The 19,652-nt window shown below is 43.6% G+C and overlaps 1 protein-coding gene across 2 annotated transcripts in view; it reads right to left on the reverse strand.

The window, feature by feature from the left end:
- Positions 1-902: 902 nt before the first annotated feature.
- abcc8 (ATP-binding cassette, sub-family C (CFTR/MRP), member 8) overlaps positions 903-19,652 on the reverse strand; it is a gene marked incomplete at its 5' end in the record, with an annotated part of 53,778 nt that continues 35,028 nt past the window's right edge. For both annotated transcript variants that reach the window (XM_084555499.1, XM_084555498.1), the window contains 21 exons: positions 903-1,103; positions 1,594-1,656; positions 2,340-2,473; positions 3,563-3,666; positions 4,248-4,356; positions 4,466-4,544; positions 4,625-4,755; positions 5,140-5,260; positions 6,705-6,818; positions 7,217-7,319; positions 8,850-8,942; positions 9,217-9,444; positions 9,791-9,957; positions 12,512-12,759; positions 14,215-14,311; positions 14,525-14,650; positions 14,911-15,048; positions 15,752-15,832; positions 16,163-16,247; positions 17,907-18,005; positions 18,382-18,420. In XM_084555499.1, coding sequence (XP_084411625.1) covers positions 966-1,103; positions 1,594-1,656; positions 2,340-2,473; positions 3,563-3,666; positions 4,248-4,356; positions 4,466-4,544; positions 4,625-4,755; positions 5,140-5,260; positions 6,705-6,818; positions 7,217-7,319; positions 8,850-8,942; positions 9,217-9,444; positions 9,791-9,957; positions 12,512-12,759; positions 14,215-14,311; positions 14,525-14,650; positions 14,911-15,048; positions 15,752-15,832; positions 16,163-16,247; positions 17,907-18,005; positions 18,382-18,420 — 2,497 coding nt within the window. In that variant the 3' untranslated portion in view covers positions 903-965. The remainder of the gene's footprint in view (positions 1,104-1,593; positions 1,657-2,339; positions 2,474-3,562; positions 3,667-4,247; positions 4,357-4,465; positions 4,545-4,624; positions 4,756-5,139; positions 5,261-6,704; positions 6,819-7,216; positions 7,320-8,849; positions 8,943-9,216; positions 9,445-9,790; positions 9,958-12,511; positions 12,760-14,214; positions 14,312-14,524; positions 14,651-14,910; positions 15,049-15,751; positions 15,833-16,162; positions 16,248-17,906; positions 18,006-18,381; positions 18,421-19,652) is intronic.

Raw genomic sequence — 19,652 nt, forward strand, 5'->3', positions numbered from 1 at the left:
CCGCCCGGTTCCATTGTGAATTGAGCCAATATCCACCGTGCGTCGGTACGCATTCGCCGCGGTCTCACGCGTAAAGGAAATTCAGTAAAAAAAAAAATATTAATGCAGGAGCGCGACGGGCCTCTGAGCGGAGTTTTATCAGTTTTGGGTGAGGAGGCAGGCTCATATGGCGCAGTTGGCTCCGTGCTGACTTCGCTACTTCACTATAGCTCGGTAACGTGAGATGGAGACGTTGTGAAGTGGAGAGGGAGTCCCTCCCTCCACCATCTCTGTGGTGCCCTTCCTGTGATTTTCACTGAGAATGCGGGAGAGGACCCAGTGCGCACACACACACACACACACAAACGGTTCAGTTGTGCAGCCTTAATGCCACTGGTGGCTCACACTCTAAATATGTAAGGGGTTAAATATAGGGCACTCAACAGTAACTCATCCTCAGGCCATTTGCTGTAAACTCAACACATGAACAGAAAGGAACCTGAATTATGTTTTAAGAAAATGGCTTTAAACTCTGCTCGACCCTTTCTTCTTTATAAAGCTGCTCCTCTGGCAGCCGTTTAACTTTCTAAAGTCAGATGCCAGTCCTGGCTCCAGCTGGCACGTTCTCCCATCCCACCCTGACACCCTTTAGCACGTGAAGATTATCTGGACAGTATCATGTCCTCGTCCGCTCAGCTCCAGGTCATTTAAAACCTGCCATCTAGAGATGACTCATCTGTTTTGTACAGAGCTGTCTCTCACACACAAGCAATAAAACACACTTTTATCCCTCCACCCTTTCCCCTCAAACGTCCCTCAACACACATTATGATAATTTCTGTTTTTATTAACAAAGAATTAACATTTTTTTTATGTACAAATATAATACAACATGATTAAAAAATAAAAGGAATATACTCCATGGGACAATTGCACTTCGAATGTCTTCCTTTAATGCTTCCCCCTCCCTCGCTCCTCTTCTTGTGCTACTTGTCTGCTCGCACAAAGGAGGCGAAGACGCTGTCCTCCTTGTCCAGCAGGGCCTGGGGTCTGTCGTACTCCAGGATGATCCCCCGCTTCATCACAATCACTACGTCGGCATTCAGGATGGTGTGGACGCGATGCTGCGCGGGGGGAGAAGGAGAAGGAGGAGGAAAAGGAGGTCGTTACTGCGCGGAACAGCCCAGGAAGACACCAGAGAGAGCTTCCACTAAATGAGTATTTACTCGTCATTAAAGTGGCTGTTTTATTCAAGTCGGAGATCAAATGTGAGGTCATGTACAGGAAATACCAGAGGTCACTGCGTCATTTTCATGTCACTGGGTTTCTGGTTGCCTTCAACATACGCGTGTGACCTCTTTGACTACTTTATAGTGAAATAAACTTAAGAATAAGTAGGACATTTAATCCAACTTCCCCTTCATCTAGATTTTGCTCTTACGTTTTTTTATTTTTAGTCATGTAAGTAATGTAACCCGCAGCTTCGCATCAGTTTACCGGCAGTGCAGGACAAAGGGAAGGTCAACAGTCTCGGGGGGGGGGAACAGTAGAGCTGCATGCATGTTCTGTAAATGCTTAGAGCAGCAGTATAGTGAAGTAAAGGGAGATACTCACTGCTATAGTAACTACTGTTCGGTCAGCAAAAGAAGTCATCACCACTTTCTGCAGGATGCTCTCCTGTGAGGGGTGGAAGCAGAGAGAGAGAGAGGAGGTTGGTTCAAAACACCTTGACTGGGAATCAAAGAACACTTTATACTGTTAACATCCATTAGATCCGTGATGCACGTTTTGGAGCTTGGCTTTCAAACTGTCACCTTTCCTGTTCCGTATCCAGCCCCTGATGTAAAGCTCAAATGCATTTCCTCCAGGGCAGTAAGTCAGTCAGTCAGTCTCCACTGCCCGGTGCTGCTGAGTTATTGTAACCAGTGCTCTTTGTGACTTGGTCATTCAAGTGAGGCTCTTAAGTAAGAAGCATTGCTGACACTCCCCTCAGGCTCTGACTACCCTCTGTGTTTCCTTTCTGATTCAGGTTTTCTCTATTAAATTCATGCATCCATCCTCCTCCTCCCGCTCTCGCTTTCTTTTTATGCTCGTCTTCAGGTGCAGTTCAGGATCCAAACCTGATCTCTGCTCTACGTTTTCTGTCTTTTAAACAGACCCATAAAGCAAATGCCTCTGTTTATAAATCACTCCATCACTCTTCTTTTCCTCCATTATTCTTTGTTGCCATGTCTACAGAGGAAAATTACCCAGTGAACCTCGCTTCACCTCCTCCTATCTCAGTTTTCCTCCTTTCCCTCACACCTCTCTCCTCATCTCCGCTCGCTGCCCTGAAGACGCTCGTTTTTTAAACCACTGACCGTTGCCATGTCGATAGAGGCCGTGGCTTCGTCCATGATGAGGATGCTGCTCTTCCTGACGAAGGCTCTGGCCAGGCAGAACAGCTGCCTCTGACCCTGACTGAAGTTCTCTCCTCCCTCCGTCACCATGGCATCTGAGAGCACAAAAGTAAATACAAACACACAAACGGTTATACACACGCAGCACGCGACTCTACAGATTGTGTACTCGGTTATTTAGCTAAATCAGAGGAGGCCGCTAATTTGTGTTCCCGATTCCCATGACATGAGGTCAGGCCGTACAAAAATGTTGTTCCTAAAGCGTTTTTGTGTGTGTGTCTGTGTCAGGCTGCATCCTGCTGGGGATGGCTGCTGATGTGTCATTGCTATGGGGTGGGGGTGCCTGGTCTGGTCTAGGTGGGTGGTACATGTCTAAGTAACATCCACACGAATGCCAGGTCCATTGCAGTAGCAAAAGTATTCCTGGCTCCCCTCACTATACAGTACAGTGCAGGCTGCTTTAAATGCAGCATCGACGCTACGCTGCTTCTTAACTAAATTAAAAACGAAGCCTAATTATCCATTAACTCCTGAGTTTGCAGATCAATATCCTATTGAACCTTTGGCTCCAGTGAAGATAAACCAAAGCCGCGAGTAGCTGCAGCACCCCGACACACGCATTTGCCAAAGTCACAAACGGCAGGTGAAGGCTGATTTTAGCGATTGAAGCAGAAACAGCGCATCAGGTGAGACGGCTATCTGGGCGATAAGCCGGGAGCCAGCAGGAGCTAAAGTCGTCCCCGGTGCAGAGAGGCGTACTAAGGATTCATAATGTGCGTACAGCGGGTTAGGTCTGCAGAAGAGAGACAGAGCTCTCAGCTAATATCTGATCTGACTGAGAGTCTCCTCATCTGTCACGTCTCCTGTGTCTGAGCCATGACCTGAACTGAGCTGAGAATAAAAAAAAAAGCCACTAACATAAAACAAGCACCACTGGGAGTTAAAAATTAAAGCTCGTGTAATCTGATGCAGCAGCTCGATCTTTGCGCGGAGACACTGGAGCAGCTGTCACACGCGGCGATCACATAGAGCGCATTAACCCCCCCCCCGCTCCCCCCGAGAAGGAATCATTGTATTTCACGTACAGATCGGTGCAAATACACTGTACTTGCTGTATGTTGTAAATAAACATTTGCACACGTTTGAACACTCGATAACATCAGCACACACACACACACACTCACCCAGGCCTCCTGGAAGAGATTTAACGACGGGCTTCAGCTGAGCAATCTCCAACGCTTCCCACAGCATCTCGTCTGTCGCCTTCATCTCTGGGTCCAGGTTGAACCTAAACAAACACAGATTCACGGTTGAAAGATAATCATCTCCACGGCTGATTTGCTCTTCAGGTTATAGTCTCAGTGAAGCGATTAATCATTCTGGTCCAACCAACACTGAAAAAAACAAAACAAGACATTTCTCTAGTTCTAACATTTGATAATCTTAAACTTTGGAAAACTTTTCATCCAGTTTCTTTAAGGTTTATTTGCAGTTGCATCTGTGATGATGAAGTCATGAATATTTCAATGAATGACAAATGGAAGCAGCCGGCCATTACATAACACCAGGACGTCAGAGCGGAGACATCAAACAATGACGTTTTCACTAAAATGTACTTTTATACGGTTTGTCTGACCGACTCTAAAGTCTGACAGCCTCCTCAAAATCCTCCTGATCTGTTGACAAAGCTTTTATCCAAGCTCTTTTATCATAATCAACTTTTAGATAAGTGCCTTTGATGTGTGTCACAGTTGTGTGCCTTACTGGAAATGTCCTGCGTTTCCCACCCCCCCACCCCCCTTTTTCACTTAATTGACCATCGTTAATCTAAACTGCTGAGCTTCCTGTTGATAGAGGAGTTTATTTTACCGGATTGTGCCACTGAACAGGATGGGGTCTTGCAGGATGATGGACAGCCGAGACCTCAGGGTCTGCAGGGGCAGCTTAGCGATGTCAATGTTGTCAATCACAATCCTCCCTGCGGAAAAAAGAAAACTCCCTTTATCTTAAAAACCTTCTTCTGGCATTTGACTGCATCCTGTTTGTTTCTGTTATGTCTGCGCGCCGAGGCGAAGTTTGTGTTTTACCCTCAAACATGTCAACCATGCGGAAGAAAGCCAAGGAGAAGGAGGATTTGCCGCTGCCTGTCCTGCCACAGATCCCCACCTGAAAACGAGCAACATTTTAATAACTATAATCGACATCTGTTTCAGACACACACACGCAGGCTTCCTTCATTTGGTTACCTTCTGTCCGGGGTTGACGTGCGCGTTGACGTTTTTGAGCACGGGCTTCAGCGTGGTGTCGTAGCGGACGCTCAGATTCTGGATCTTGATCTCTCCGTGGTGGGGCCAGCCGTCGGGGACCTGAGACGCAGCTGAGGCACAGACACAAAGAGACATTACACGACTTTAATCTTCATAATTTTCACCACTCAAAAAACTTTTTCTCCTAAACTCTCAGTTAAGAGAAAGACACAAGACATTTCTGGCTTATCATATGAAGGTAAATTGTATTAATAAGGAATATAAATGTATTAATTGAGAAAAAAAAGTTGTAGAGGGATAACTATACATCTCTCATCAGCATTGTGACACCCTACTTGAGTGACAGTGATGAATGTGGAGATGAAATGATCTAAACATTAAAAAAAAAACAAAAAAAAACAAAACACATATGAAGAAGCCAGAAAAAAGTGATTTCTTTGTGGGAATCGTTTAAATAGAGGCTTCATGGGAGGTGGAAGTGTTGACACACTCACTGAGCAGTCCCTCGTAGTTCTCTGGTTCAGTTTTGAGCAGGCTGTTAATCCTCTTCACGGAGCCAAGCTGTACCTCCATGTCTGCCAGGTTACGCACCATCCAGTTCATGTAGTTGGACACCTGATACAGGAGGAGGAGGAGGAGGAGGAGGGGGTTAAATGTCACCATGCAGGCCTGAAAGTCCTGTTTCAGCCTGGACGTTGTTGTGCTGCTGCACAGCAGGGTGTCTGAGATTTATTTTTTTTGTTTTAGGCCATTACAACTCGGAGTGCTCCACGAAGTCCGTGTTTTTCACCTGGTCTGTGTCAGGAATGATTTACGTAACATGTAATTTTCTCACCCATTAAGAAACAGCAGTTGCGCTTTTCAGATCAGACCCAAACTAAACATTGTATAATCAGTAAAAAAGACATAACTATTCTCCAAATTAGATGCTGAATTAGACCTGAAATAGGCTGTAATCAGAAACAACAGATGATAGCATATTAGACCCAAATTATACAATAACTCAGACGCTGTTATTAAATGTGTAATGTTGACTTGACCCCGAAAGAAAATGAAACTATGTTAAATGAATGCACAGCCCTCTGAGCTCTCAGTGTTTTTTCAATTATAAAGACTCAGTATAAAATAGTTTTAAATTAGTTTAATTAGGGCCTTTCATACACCAATGTTGGCTCAAATGTGGTTTCTGATACCTTGGTAGTATCTTCTAATTGTAACATATACCCATTAGCCACAACATTATGACCACTGACAGGAGAAGTAAATAACATCGACCATCTTGTGACAACTCAATGTTCTGCTGGGAAACTTTTGGACCTGGCATTCATGTGGATGTTACTTAGATGTGTACCACCCACCTAGACCAGACCAGACACCCACACCCCATGGCAGGATTATTTTTCATGGACTTTGGATTTCTACTTAAAGCATGATGTCTATTACGATCTCCCAATTTAATTGTAGCTGATAGAATAGTGTGCAAGTATATTTTATATCAAATAATATATGCACTTTATTCAGCATGTGTTTGTTTACCATCCACTTACCTAGATTTGGTCTAATTTGATTTTTTTTTCTTATTAATGTACCATAAAATAAACTGTGTCTGAAAAGTTGAATTCTCCATTTAATGGAAATCTCTTTAGAGCAAAAATTCAGTGAACCAATACAGTGACGTATTGCAAACTGAAACTGTAAGAGCTTCAAGATCCATTAGTTTTATACAGACGACAATCTGTGTTTAATAAAGTGGCAAAATATCTAATAAACAGTTGTGTCTCTTCACTTCTGCAGGAAAAGAAAGAAGATCCAGATGTTTCACTGCCACACCAAAAGAATTTTAACTAAACAAGAAACAATTAAATTGCAAAGGGTTTGTGTTGCAAATTCTCTCCAGATTAATATCTAATATGGCTTGGAAGTATCGTCTTTATTTTGCAAAATTAAACTCCAAAACATATAGCAACTTTTTTGATTTTTTTCCCCGACATTAATCTATAAACTCTACACAACTGGACAAATTTAAGCAACAAAAACTAAAATCAATAAACACTCTCACCATGAGTGCGTACGTCAGACCGAGCCCCACCAGACCGGTGGACAGCTCGTTGTAGAGAGCCTTTGTGATGGAGGCCACAGCTGCCACCAACACCACGCACGCTCCGATGTACTCCTGCACAGAGACACAAAGTCAACAACACCGCAAGTAGATGATGCTTCACTGAATAATTGAAGGAGGTAAATAACATATAAAGAGATCCATTAGATCGTAGACAACAAACACACGCGACAATAACAAACATATGCTTTCTGTCGCATCTTTACATTGTCAAGGTCATGACCTCTGCTGCACTGAAACATGAAGAGCTCACACGTACAGTCGATACATAAAACATGACACGAAGCTGCATCTCATCTTGATAAGAGAATGAAAAATTCAGTGTTTCAGTTTCCCAACAGAGGGAGCAGTTACCCAGCAGCATACTCAGAAAAGTGAGCCAAACTTTCTGACAAACAGTGGAGCAGAACTGATGTGAACTGTACAGACTCCAGCGGCAGACGGAGCATTACCATGCGGACCTCCAGCCAGCGGTTGGCTGCCGTGAGGAACAGAGAGGCGATGTTGTTGGCATCCGTGAACTGCAGTAACCTCTGTCTGAACCGGGGCTCGTACCTGCCAACAAGAAGGATTTCACAGTCATATATTATTATATCAGAGTTACATTACCTGTCCAGCTGCCTCAGTGTCAGGATGAACTGAAAACAGCTCTTATAAGGGACTGGAAGCAGGATGAATGATCTGAATGACACCATTTAAATGTGTCTTTTTGACTCTAAATGCGTGAATCCGAAAGCGAAACAACATGTGCTTGTGCAGAACGTGGCTGTCAGACAAGGGACACTTTGCAAGAGGAGACGTTTTACTGCTTAAAAACTATTTACAGACTGAGATTTCCATTCAATTTACATTTTTAGATTCACTGAAATAAAAACTTTCGAAAAATGAATCTGGTAGATTTTCATCAAGATTGTGGAGCATCAGCTGCAAACAGTCGGATACAATGGAATTTTTTGGCCTAGGTAATTTCTCCATTCATTTCTTAACTCACTGGTTTAAACTGAATTCAAAGTTAAACATAATTAAGAGCGCAGACGCTTTGAGTCACAAGTGGGTGCCCTCAAAAGACCCTAGCCTACATATCCCCTCCCCCGCTCAGCTCATCTCAGGGTCCACCTCTTCAGTGTTGCCAGATAGATGATAATTATCGTATTTCTACAATAGTTTCAGGGCCTATACGATATAAAAGGGCAAATATACGATAGTTTGCCTTTTGACTGACAATGGATGAAGCAGTTGGCCAAGCCTTCATGTTTATTTCTTAAAGGGGAACTACTGTTTTTTACAACCTGGACATTATTTCTGGCATAAAATACAATCGTTTACTCACCCATATAACTTTTATGTCATTTGCACTTGTTTAGGAAATAATTAGATCAGCTTATATCCATACAGCGGGAGTGACAGGGCACCGAGACAGCCTCTAAATAACACATTATCTGCCGCGAAACTCGTTCATTTCACCAATATTTTGTTAAGATACGTTAGTGCTATTCCCTGTTGAGTCCGGAGTTACCTGTTATCATCATCTGTAAATTGACCTACAGACCCCAGATAAGTTATATGGGTGAGTAAACGATCGTATTTTATGCTAGAAATAAGGTCCAGGTTGTAAAAAACAGTAGTTCCCCTTTAAGTTATTGCAGTTCTGTGCACATAGAATAGCTTTGGTTTCACATGCACTGTCCTAGAGTGTGATTTTGTTTCAAGTAGTTTTAGTACATAGGACAGTTTGGGTCAATACACAATAATTTTAAAGCGACAGTATGATATTTCTCCACCTGGCAACACTGAACCTCTTTGACCATTTTTGAACTAGCTCAGAGTAAGGCCCAGTCAAGATGGTAACGGACGGAGCCACCATACTGAGCACGTTATAATGCCGATTTTCTGTCAGACATGTGGCATCTCCAAGCCTAATCCAATAAAACTGCATTCCCACTTCAGATCTATGTACTCCTGTCTAATAAACTGTAATATGTATAATATATAAGACATCTAGAATATTACGTTTAACCTCTACTATAACTATGTAATCCCTCTTATGAAACAGTTATGAAACACATTATGTTTTTAATTAATTACCTGAGGGCTCTTATGGTGGTGAGACCTTCGACCGTCTCAGAGAAGTGGGAGAGTAAAGGGAGTTGAGTGCTGTCCTCCAGCTGCTGTAGGTCCCTGACCAGAGGACAGAGGAGACAGTAAAGGGAGGGGGGGGGAGAAGGGGGATATCAGTTTAAAAGATATCAGCTGTAAGGTTGAGAGGGACAAGGACAAACACATACGATGTCTGAGTCTCACTAGAGGAGCTCTAATAAGCTTGTTTCAGATATAAAATATATATACTGTATTTATGTTCTCTGTCTGGATACAGTTTCTCTGCCCCCTATGTCAGATTCAGGATTATATCTTTGGTGTCCTCAGAGGCAGCTGTGGACCCGGTCAGACTCACCTGGAAGCCACCCGAAAGTATTTTTGGATGAAGTAGCAGGCGACAGCCAGCGGCAGGAGGGCGACGAGGAAGATGGGCGTCACGGAAGAGATGACGCCCAGGGCGGAAAAACACAGCAGGGTGGAGCGGGAGAGGCACTCCAGGGTGGTGGGGATGTGCTGGTCGATTGTGTTGGTGTCTGTGGAAAACCTGTTGAGGATGCTGCCGAGTGGAGTCGTCTCAAAGAGCCTGGAGAGAGGAACACAAGCAAAGTGAAAAACTATGTATATTCTGAAAATATTTAGAATCCATTTAGTACATTTAAGATGTTTTTATTCACAGCCGACAGACATTTACTGAGACTGTGCAATCTGCTGGTCCAGGTCTGTTTGTTCAGCTGCATATGTGAGGTTATATACAGTGAATGCAAATGTGTTATGTGCACAGAGCGTACTCAGTTAAGTGATGTCTCGTGGGTTTTGTGTGAGGAAAGCAGATGGTGCTCTGAGTAATGAAGCAAAAAAAAAGGTGCTTTTAACCATGTAGTTTATTATAAATGATGTGTTTTAGCACAAACACAGGCAGAGCGTCGTACCTCATGGGGGCCAGTATGATCTTGTTGAGCAGGTTGTGGTGGAGCTCCTTGGCCACTTTGAGGCCGGTCCACTCCACAGCCACGGAGGTGGCCAGGCAGAGGACGATGCCCAGGCAGCAGAGCACGCTGAACACCGACAGATACCACGAGTGACTGAAGCCACAGTTCTGCAACACGGGGGAGACAAGTTATTAGAAAGCATGAGCGTGACTTTGTGTTTGTTTGAGAAGATGAGATAGAGTGAGGGTGTTCCTTGCACTCAGTTTGCTTGTACTGTAATTATAAGCTTAATTTAACCCTGGTTGGTTAAAAATTACCTGCCTAATGTGACAGTAAAGCCAGTGAAGCTTTTAAAGCTGATCCACCAACATTTAAACAAACATAAGAAGAAGCTCTGATACTGTTTTTTAATGTTTTTCTTCTTGTAAATCAGTAATCCACGTTTTACCACATACAAATTAAAGTTGGAATCATGGATAACAAATGAATCCAGAACCCGATGAAGTAAATAGCATTGACCATCTTGTGACAATTCAGTGTTCTGCTGGGAAACTGTTTTTGGACCTGGCAATTATGTGGATGTTACTTAGATATGTACCACCCACCCCCACCCCATAGAAATGACTCTCCTTGATGGCAGCAGCCATCCCAAGCAGGATGCAGCCTGACACAGGCACACACACAGAAACAGTTCAGGAACAACTAAAAAAAACATGAAGAACAGCACAAGGTGTTGACCTGACCTCCAAATTCACTAGATCCTAAACTGATCAAGTATCTGTGGGATGATCCACAGAGCTCCTTCCCCTCAACCCATAGGAACCAAAGGTCCCCCACTAATAACACTCTGTTGCCACACACCACAGGACACCTTCAGAAGGCCCATGTCCATTCTCTGATGAAGTTTTGGAGGCACAAGGGAGACCTACACAATATTAGGAAGGAGGTCATAATGTTATGTCTGATCTGTGTATGTCTCTGCAGCGAAGTGCAGTTTTGAAACCTCTGCCTGAACTGAACAGAGTGTGTCTGAGTGTGGGTTTGATAGAACAGGACTTCTTGAGTGGATTATTCCACAGGACAGAGTAGATTAGATAAATCTGGCAAAGAGACACTGAAGCTCAGCCAAATGTCATGGGCAGCAGTTTATCTCCATTATGTGTGTGTGAGAGAGAAAAGTGGAGATGACCGCTGTGTTTGTATTCCAAAAGGACGAGTGCTTTTTACGTCGCTCTCATCTCCAGCCGAGTTTGACTTGAAATGTGACCTGGTATTTCAGTTGACGGGACGGAAACACACACACACACACGCAGACACACACACACACACACACACACACACACACACACGCACACACACGCAGACACACATATCCACAGATAACAGCTTTACTTAACTGGTCCTGGAACACGATAACCTGCCAACAGCTGGTGTGACCTCTGAGTGTGAATGACGCAGCTCTTTACCTTATTTACAGTACGTATTTATATGCACGAGTGACTCTGCTTTCTTTGAATGTGCTTGCGTTATCTCCGTGCTTGTGTGTGTGTGTAAATGTTAGAGGCTATATTAGGAAAGAAGAAAAAGTCAAACATGAAGCAGAATAAAGGTTAAGGAAATATAATAATACAATAATTCACTGTAGGTGGCAATTTCTTTTTAGTTATAGGAGTGCACGGGGTGGAGGGGCGGTCATATCAGCTTCTTTTACTGTACGTGTACGTGAATCCACAGCATCTTCACACATGGCATTCACTCCTTTTGGAAATCGCTTTTCCATTTTGACTGCCTTTCTGCTGCTTGAATATGCAGATAAGACAGAGCTGCTGCCGTCGCTTCGGGGAGTGTTAGCGAACGCTCCATCTGGAGTTGGCAGCGTCTGTGTTTGAGGTCGGCTCCGCTCGACTGAGACTCACTGGAGAATCAGAGAGGCAACGGTTATGTAACTTCACTCTGTTTCACTCTCTCTTTTCTCTGCGTGAGATTGTTTGCAGCTAATGACTGCTGTCGTTACTGATTGATGGAAATGTGGAACTAACGATATAGTCTACATATAAGATGTCAGAAAATGTTAAAAAAAAAGGTCCCAACTCTTTTGGTTTGTGGACCCTTCAAAATAAAGGCGTCACAAGTCCTCTAGGGCGGCACAGTGACGTGGTGGTAAGCACTGATGCCTCACAGCAAGAAGGTTCCGGGTTCAAATCCATCTGGGCCTTTCTGTGTGGAGTTTGCATGTTCTCCCTGTGTCTGCGTGGGTTCTCTTCCAGGTTCTCCGGCTTCCTCCCACCGTCCAAAGACATGCTCATTAGGTTATTTGGTGATTCTAAATTTGCCGTAGGTGTGCATGTGAGTGTGAATGGTTGTCTGTCTCTCTGTCTTAGCCCTGCGATAGACTGGCGACATGTCCCGATGACAGCTGGGATAGGCTCCAGCACCCCCCGCGACCCTTCACAGGACAAGCGGTTACAGAAGATGAATGAATGAATGAACAAGTCCTCTAACCTCTCAGATTGTCTTATTTGAACACATCTTTGAGGCCAAGAGACACTGTTATTAAATGTTTTCCAAAAAAGCAAAGGGTTGGGGATAAGAATATAGGATCAGATCACTGGATGAGTGGTGAAGCTACTTCAAGAAAACCCAAGAAGTCCCGTTGCCTTTGAAAGAAGGTTGAGAAGGTTTTTCCAATTTGTTCTGGGAAAGGACAATCCAGCCTCTCACCTGGACGACGGTACAGTTGCGAGCCGTGGCCTCCATCTTGGCCGCGATGACGTGCGACGTCCAGTGCGCCAGCCAGTAGTCGATGGCGACCATGAAGGAGTGTTTGAGGAGCTGCGACAGGAGGAGCAGGGAGAGCAGGACGAGCCCGGCGGAGGACAGGTAGATGCCGCAGGAGCGCCACGGGATGGTGGCCCGCTGCCGCATCACCATCGACATGTCGTCATCGTCGTCGCTCTCCACAGATTCCTCTGGGATGGAGACAGACATGAGTTAAAATATTAAAGTGTCTCGGGTCAGTTTCAAGTGTGAGGTTTGATTAGACCCAGTTAAATATTTATTTTGGAAGAAGATTACTGTGTTTTACCTTTCGTAAACTACATTACGTCTGTGTTTAACTGTGCTCCACTCTGCTGTGACTCACTGCCCAAATGTTCTCTAATATTTCTAATGGTTCTCCTCCTACCCCTTCCATTATATTTCCCTTTCTGGCACATTTCTGATGCTTTCAATCCCTATGTATGACAAACCAGCTACTAGCACAGAAAAGGAGAGAATAAAAGAGAAAAAAAAACAATTATAAAACCAAAAGAAGAGGAAAACGCACAGAGAAAGTGTGCTACAAGCTACAGTCTCTACCCTCTACAACACCAAGCAGATGCTCATTCCCATGAATGGCTTTTTTTTTTTTTTTTTTTAAGCCACATAGCAACTGCGACGAGGGGTGAGGAGCTAATGTGATCGACCTCCGGCCCTTTTCCCCACCCCTGATGTAGATTTATCACAGCACACCAAACAGCAAGCGTTGGAGCATGAGGCCGCGTGTGGGCGTCTGGGAGGTTCAGACATGCTGGAGAAGAAACAGGAAACCAGAGCCGGCAAAAGAAAAGGAAAGGAAAGAATGACTGGCAGGACTAAACAGACTACTGCCACCTACATGCTCTTGCTTTAAGAAGCTTTCAGGAGGAGGAGGAGGAAGAGGAGGAGGAGGGAAATGTTTGGCGGAAAACAAAGCGAGAGAAAGAGTAAATGATGATGAAGTTCTAAGATGCTGGAAGAAGCTGACACATTTGTGATTTGCTAGCAGCGACACGATGCCACAAACGTGTTTTTCTGCTTTTGCTTTTTTTTTTTTCTTCATCAAACCATGCTTTCTGGCCACACCTGCTCGATCGAACATGAGGGGTGCTGGAGCCATCCCACAAGTCCACCCCGGGGTGCCACCAGCACGCGGGAGACAACACAGAAGACAGATAAAGAGTACAGCCACTGCGCCTTAGCACATTCCTTTTTTTTTTTTTTTTTTTTAACAGTCGCACATTCGACAGCACAGACACACACAGGTAGATAGAGGATCAGATTCAGTGGTTAAACACAGGAGGAGGCTGCAGGAGAGAAGGCAGTGACATATCTGGTTGCTGAGAAAGAGAAACCAAGGGACAAGAAGGTCGAGGGTATTTAACATCCGTGCAATGTTTGTACTGCACAGACAGCAAGGACTTAAAAAAAACGATTTTTAGAGTCATTCAGAATCAAAAGGAAGGTGTGAACGTTAAAAATAAGCTCGAGAAGCTTAAGTTTTAACGTGAGATGTATCGCTCCTCAGCAAACAGAGAAAACATTTAAATCAGGCTGAAATGAGGACTGCAAAAATCCACGCTTTTAATCCATCTGATGCAAGCGGTTGTTTCCCTTTGTCCTCTCACCTTCCTCGTCCTCCTCGGTCCTGACGGCCTCTCTGGAGTACATGGCCCTGCGCAGGTTTTTCCTCTCCAGGTCAGTCATATTCTCTGCCACCGTCTCCTGAACAAGAGACGAAGATGAACATTTCACCCAGAATATTAGAGGCTGCAATCTGTTAAGCAAACAACAATTAATCTAAGTTTTATCACAAGCTGCACCGGGTTGCGTGCACCTCGTCGGAATCTAAAAACCCCAACTTAATTAGAGATTATTAGACGTCGATTTAAAGTAATTTGAGAGCCATTAACAGTTTGCTTTGCACTCATTCATCACCTTCTCAAACTCCTGGTCCTCTCTGTGCATCAGCGTTTTCCATTGCTCGAAGAGTTCAGGCTCAGAGTTCTGGATGTCCTTCAGAGTCCCTTCAGTCTGGATAGTGCCGTCTTTCATTGCAATAATCTGATAACACAAAAACACACACACACACAAAAAAACAAAAAGTTAAAGAGAAGAAGTGGAGTCTTTAAGCTACAGCCAAAAATGAAAATCAATCTTTATGTGGTTTGGGACCTTTTTGCGATTAACCGACGGCACCCTAAACGAGGCAATAAAATGTCTTCATCATGAATAATGTATCAGCAACATCACTTACCGTGACTGGTAAAGAGTTAAAAGGTGCAGGGGAGGATAATAGGATAAAAGACTCTCTCTGGTCTTACCCAGTCAGCATGTAGAAGATACTGAAGCTTGTGTGTGACCAGCACCACCGTCCTCTTCTCCTCTCTCAGGATCTTCAGGATGCCGTCCTGCATCAGATGGTCGCTCAGGTGGATATCTAAGGCGGAGAATGGGTCGTCCTGAAAATACATAAACAAATATTCAAGCAAATGAGTTTAAAAGTTCAAGTCAGCCATTTTCAAGTCTCAACTATTCCTGGTTTATTCAGAAACTGAGGGTGAGTTTTGAGCACCATTGAGCTATATTTGAAGAAGCTTTATATTACTTTTGTGCTGTCCTGCTAAGAAAGATAGTTTAGATTAGATTAATTTAGATTAGATAGACAGACAGATAGGCGTTGTAGAGTCTTATGGCATGAGGGACAAACGACCTCCTCTGCCCCTACCAGAGAGCCCGCCTTCTGTATCAACTTGTCCAGCCACGAGATGAATGATAGCTCTATAGATCCTAACCTTTAAAAGGGACTTGTTAATTCTTGTTTTCCTTTAAGCTGCAATGATGAATCACTTAATCTATTAGTCAATGGACAGGAAACAGATCTGCAACAAGCAGAAACGCCAAATATTTTGTTTTTCCAGCTTCACAAATGGCATGATTTCTCTTTTTCGTCGTCAAATCGCAGTGGATTTAAAGTCTTAAGGCTTTCTACCACCTGCGAAACCTAATAGGATGTTGTGATTTTAAATAATAGTTGTGCCCTGGGCTTGATACGGCACGTTGCTATTTTTGTCACGCACCGATGCATCAGAAATAGAACCACATCTCCACCAACTTGAATCATTCTTTCGACTGAATCTTTGGACTGACTGAGTGCAGACTCACCAGGAAGACCATGTTGGTCTGCTGGTACAAGGCTCTGGCCACGCTGATTCTCTGTTTCTGTCCACCTGAAAGGATGATGCCCTGCAGCCGAGAACAGGGAAGAGCATGAAGAAAATATTACTACAAGGTTTCATCACTTAAAAAGAATGAACAGCATAGCGTCATCCTTAACTACGTGCAACACTCAGCTCTGCAGAAACAGAGGAGACCATGGTTTATTTCCTGCATTACTAGAGTATGAAGTAATCCAACATGACAGTGCTCTGGCTGAACAAGGTCAATCCTCCTGCACATACAACTGCACAGTAATGATGATAAATGACTCTGGAATATAGACAGACACCAAGGGAGCTGCAGCCAGATATGGAAACCAAAGAGGAAGCGGATCATAAATATTACTGTGATACTGACCCGCTCCCCGATCTCTGTCTGGTCCCCCTGTGGAAGGATGTCAATATCAGGCTGAAGAGAGCAGGCCTCAATGACAGCTTTGTACCTGCGAGGCAGAAACAGAAGCAGAATACAGATGAGGACAGAAAGCAGCTGCTAATACTAGCCAGAAGGAAACAATGGTCCTTGACATCGTTGGACAATAATCTAGATAGTCAGTCTATCGTAGTTTAACACGTTAGCATGCTAACACTTGTAGAAGCTAACGGGAATGTCATTTGTTTTGCAGAAATTTGCTTAGAGAGACCATTCTTATCAACACAACTTTCAAACAAAACAGTGCATAATTTGAACAAACTGCAGCATAAATAAACCCAAACGCTAATGCATGACGTAGGAGGCTACAACGACCTTGACCAGACAAACCGTAGAGCACGTGACCGTACGGTAGAGACGAGAACAGAACATCTCCACAGCAACGAAGCACCATCATCCATTAGCTGTGTGTTATTTTAAAAACAACAGAGACCAACTACTGAGTCAATACAGTTCCCATAAACGCAAGCAGCTGACCTTTCAGAAAGAAAATTTGTTGTGGGGATAAATACTGTGAGTATGTGTTAGCAGAAGCGTGTACTTTGAGCGCGCTGTTACGAAATAAATACAGCATGTGTTCCTATACCAGGAATCAGCAAAACTGTGGCAACAAGAGGAAAACAGAACCACCCACCTCCTGCGAAGAACCAAACCTGTCTGGAGGTGTTTCAGCATCAAGAGTTTATTTACCGACTGGCTTTCTTTTTGTCCGGACTCAAACTGTTGACTTAATCAGGAATCAGCTCATTTAATTTACTACAGTGGCCCGAGGGAGCCGAGAGGTTGTTGGCTGGATTTTGGCTCAACAGCTTGACAGCAAATCGATTTCAATGTTATAATTAACAACTCTGCATGTCACTTTAACGGGAGAAATTAAATTCTGGGAGTAACAATGACAGCACAAAGACGAAAAAGCTTATAGACACTGGTTATTAATGGACGTGAACGGTCTGCAAGGCACACAAACATGCAAATGAAGGGAAAGGTCAAAGGATTAATGATAGTTTCATGAAAATTAGTCTAAAAATGCATCACAAAGCAATGATCAACTATCTACACTCAGTTTATTAGACACTCTGTGTCAGTGCTGACTCCTGTATGAAGGGTTCAGTGTTTCAGGGCGGCTTCGGTGTCACAAAACTAAAAAGATATTTAGTTAAATTGACTTCTGTTTACTGTATTTGAACCAGTCTGACCTGCAGTGTGTTAAGGATCAGCTCTTATGTCAGTACAGAGGAAACAACACAATTAAAATGTCTGGGCTTTGCTCGGACTGTGTGCACACAACGAACTAACGGGCTCTTTAACGGCACCGACAGTCCCTGGTTTGAATCAGTTAAATCAGTGTAATTAGCATGCAGCTCAATCGTTCAGCTTTTCTCCTCCATCTGTTAACCTCCCCAGTCTTCACATCCAGGGCCCAGGTTGAGCTTATTAGGAGTCAACTTCTTGTCACATCCAAATTTCCTGCATCTTCTTCTTCTTATCACCACCACCAGTGTCCAGATCAGGGTTTCTTATACGAAGCACTGACTCCCTCAAATCTGAATCTAATTTTTTTTCTTTCCTTATTGAACTATAGTTTCTACTAGTCTATGCAGCACTCTCATCCACTTCACCAGTTTGGCCTTGTGTTTTTTTTTTTATATTTTTTTTTTAACTTGCTTACCTTGATTTTATCATGGGCATCTCAAAGGTGATGTTCTCCACAACGGTGGCGTTCAACAGCCAGGGCTTCTGGGAAGCGTAGGCCACAGCGCCTCTCTTCCTGCCAGACATTTATAACACACGCAGAGGTGTCAAACAAACACGATAACCTCTCTGTGTTAAATTTTTGCTCCCGAATTAGTCTGTTGTTTCACACGCGTGTAAAGGTTAAGAAGCGGTTTAACCTCTACACCACAGGGGGAGTCATCAGCCTCTGAAGCTGGCGTTGCATAAAAGGAACTCTAGTCCGTAAGGAACGAGTCCAAAAATCATTAAAGACTGTGTGTTTGTGGAGTCAATACGCAGCAGAGGGTCAGGGGCAAGTATGCAAGCAGAAGGGTTGGAGAGGGATTTCTAGAGGACTAAAAAACACTGCTCTGCTCTGCTGTTAATATTGATGCGTATCCATGGAGACCACCTGAGGCACCCGAACTCACCTGATGTCTCCGTCACTCGCTGCATCTCTGTCCGTGGGGCTGCAGAGAACACACCACATTAGATGCACATTATTCTCCATAAAATAAACACAAGGACGCCACCGCATTCCTGTAATGATTAACAGAAAACAAACACACACACACACACACTAACCCAGATCCTCTTCCCTCACTATGGCAATATCATGTCACCGCTCAGCAGCCAAAACACAAACAGGCCAACCACCGCCCTAAATGAACACATCTATCATTAGCTCTGATCTTATCCTTCCTAAAAATAAAGCCCACATCCCCTCCCAGTTTTCTTCTCCTCGTGCAATGTGCTGATGTGGGAACCGGCGTCGGCCTGTTTGTGTTCTGGGGATCCGATTCCCTCAGACTCATACGTCAACATGAGCTCGGCAGCCGTCGGATTATTTGTTGCCGTTCGTTGGTATCTTGTTCATCTCGCATATGTCTCTCAAAGTTGGCAGAAGTGCGGCTCTAAAGGGAGGCAGACTGTCTGAGGTGATCACCTGGATTGCGTGTGTCTGCGCATATACAAAATAAATACCAGTACAAAAGCACATTTCTGAAAATGTACAAACTTCGCCAACGCGCAGTGAGTCGATTTTCTGATGATCTGTTTATTATTAAGCTGCTGCTTGTGGTGAATATTTAAAGGGGACTGCTCAGGACATCTAATACCATGTTGTTCACTTGATCTGTCCCAGAGTGTTTAGAGAAGACGAGCTTTATTAGCTGGTAAAATCAGATCAAACACATTTCAGACTGAAGACAGACCCAAGTCTAAGGTTGGAGACATTTAACATGGAAGCAATTTAATTATTTTTGTTAAACTAATAAATTGTGATGGCTTTGGGTTTATGATTCGATCTCCGGCATATGGACCACATGCACAGTATACAATGCAGTACTTTGACTACCAGTAGGTGAAAAAGTGCTATATAAATACAAATAAAAGGACATGTATTAGTATAGATTAGGTTAAGCTAATGTAAGCTACATATTGTGAGGGAAACATTTAAGTATTTGATTATTTTGCAATGAGCTACACTTTAACATTCATTATACAGCTGACAGTAATTGAATTGGCCACGAGAGACTAATCACTATCTCACTGTGCCCAGTCTTAAACATTTTGACTCAATAAATACATGAGCAGAGCTATTTTATATCAAAACTGTGAACTAAAATGCCTTGGATGCACAGACCAACTAATAATAATAATTACAGACACACTGCTTCCTGTTCTCTCACTGTCCGGTTGG

This window comes from Chelon labrosus, assembly GCF_963514085.1.
Source record: "Chelon labrosus genome assembly, chromosome: 11".
Taxonomy (NCBI): Eukaryota; Metazoa; Chordata; class Actinopteri; order Mugiliformes; family Mugilidae; genus Chelon; species Chelon labrosus.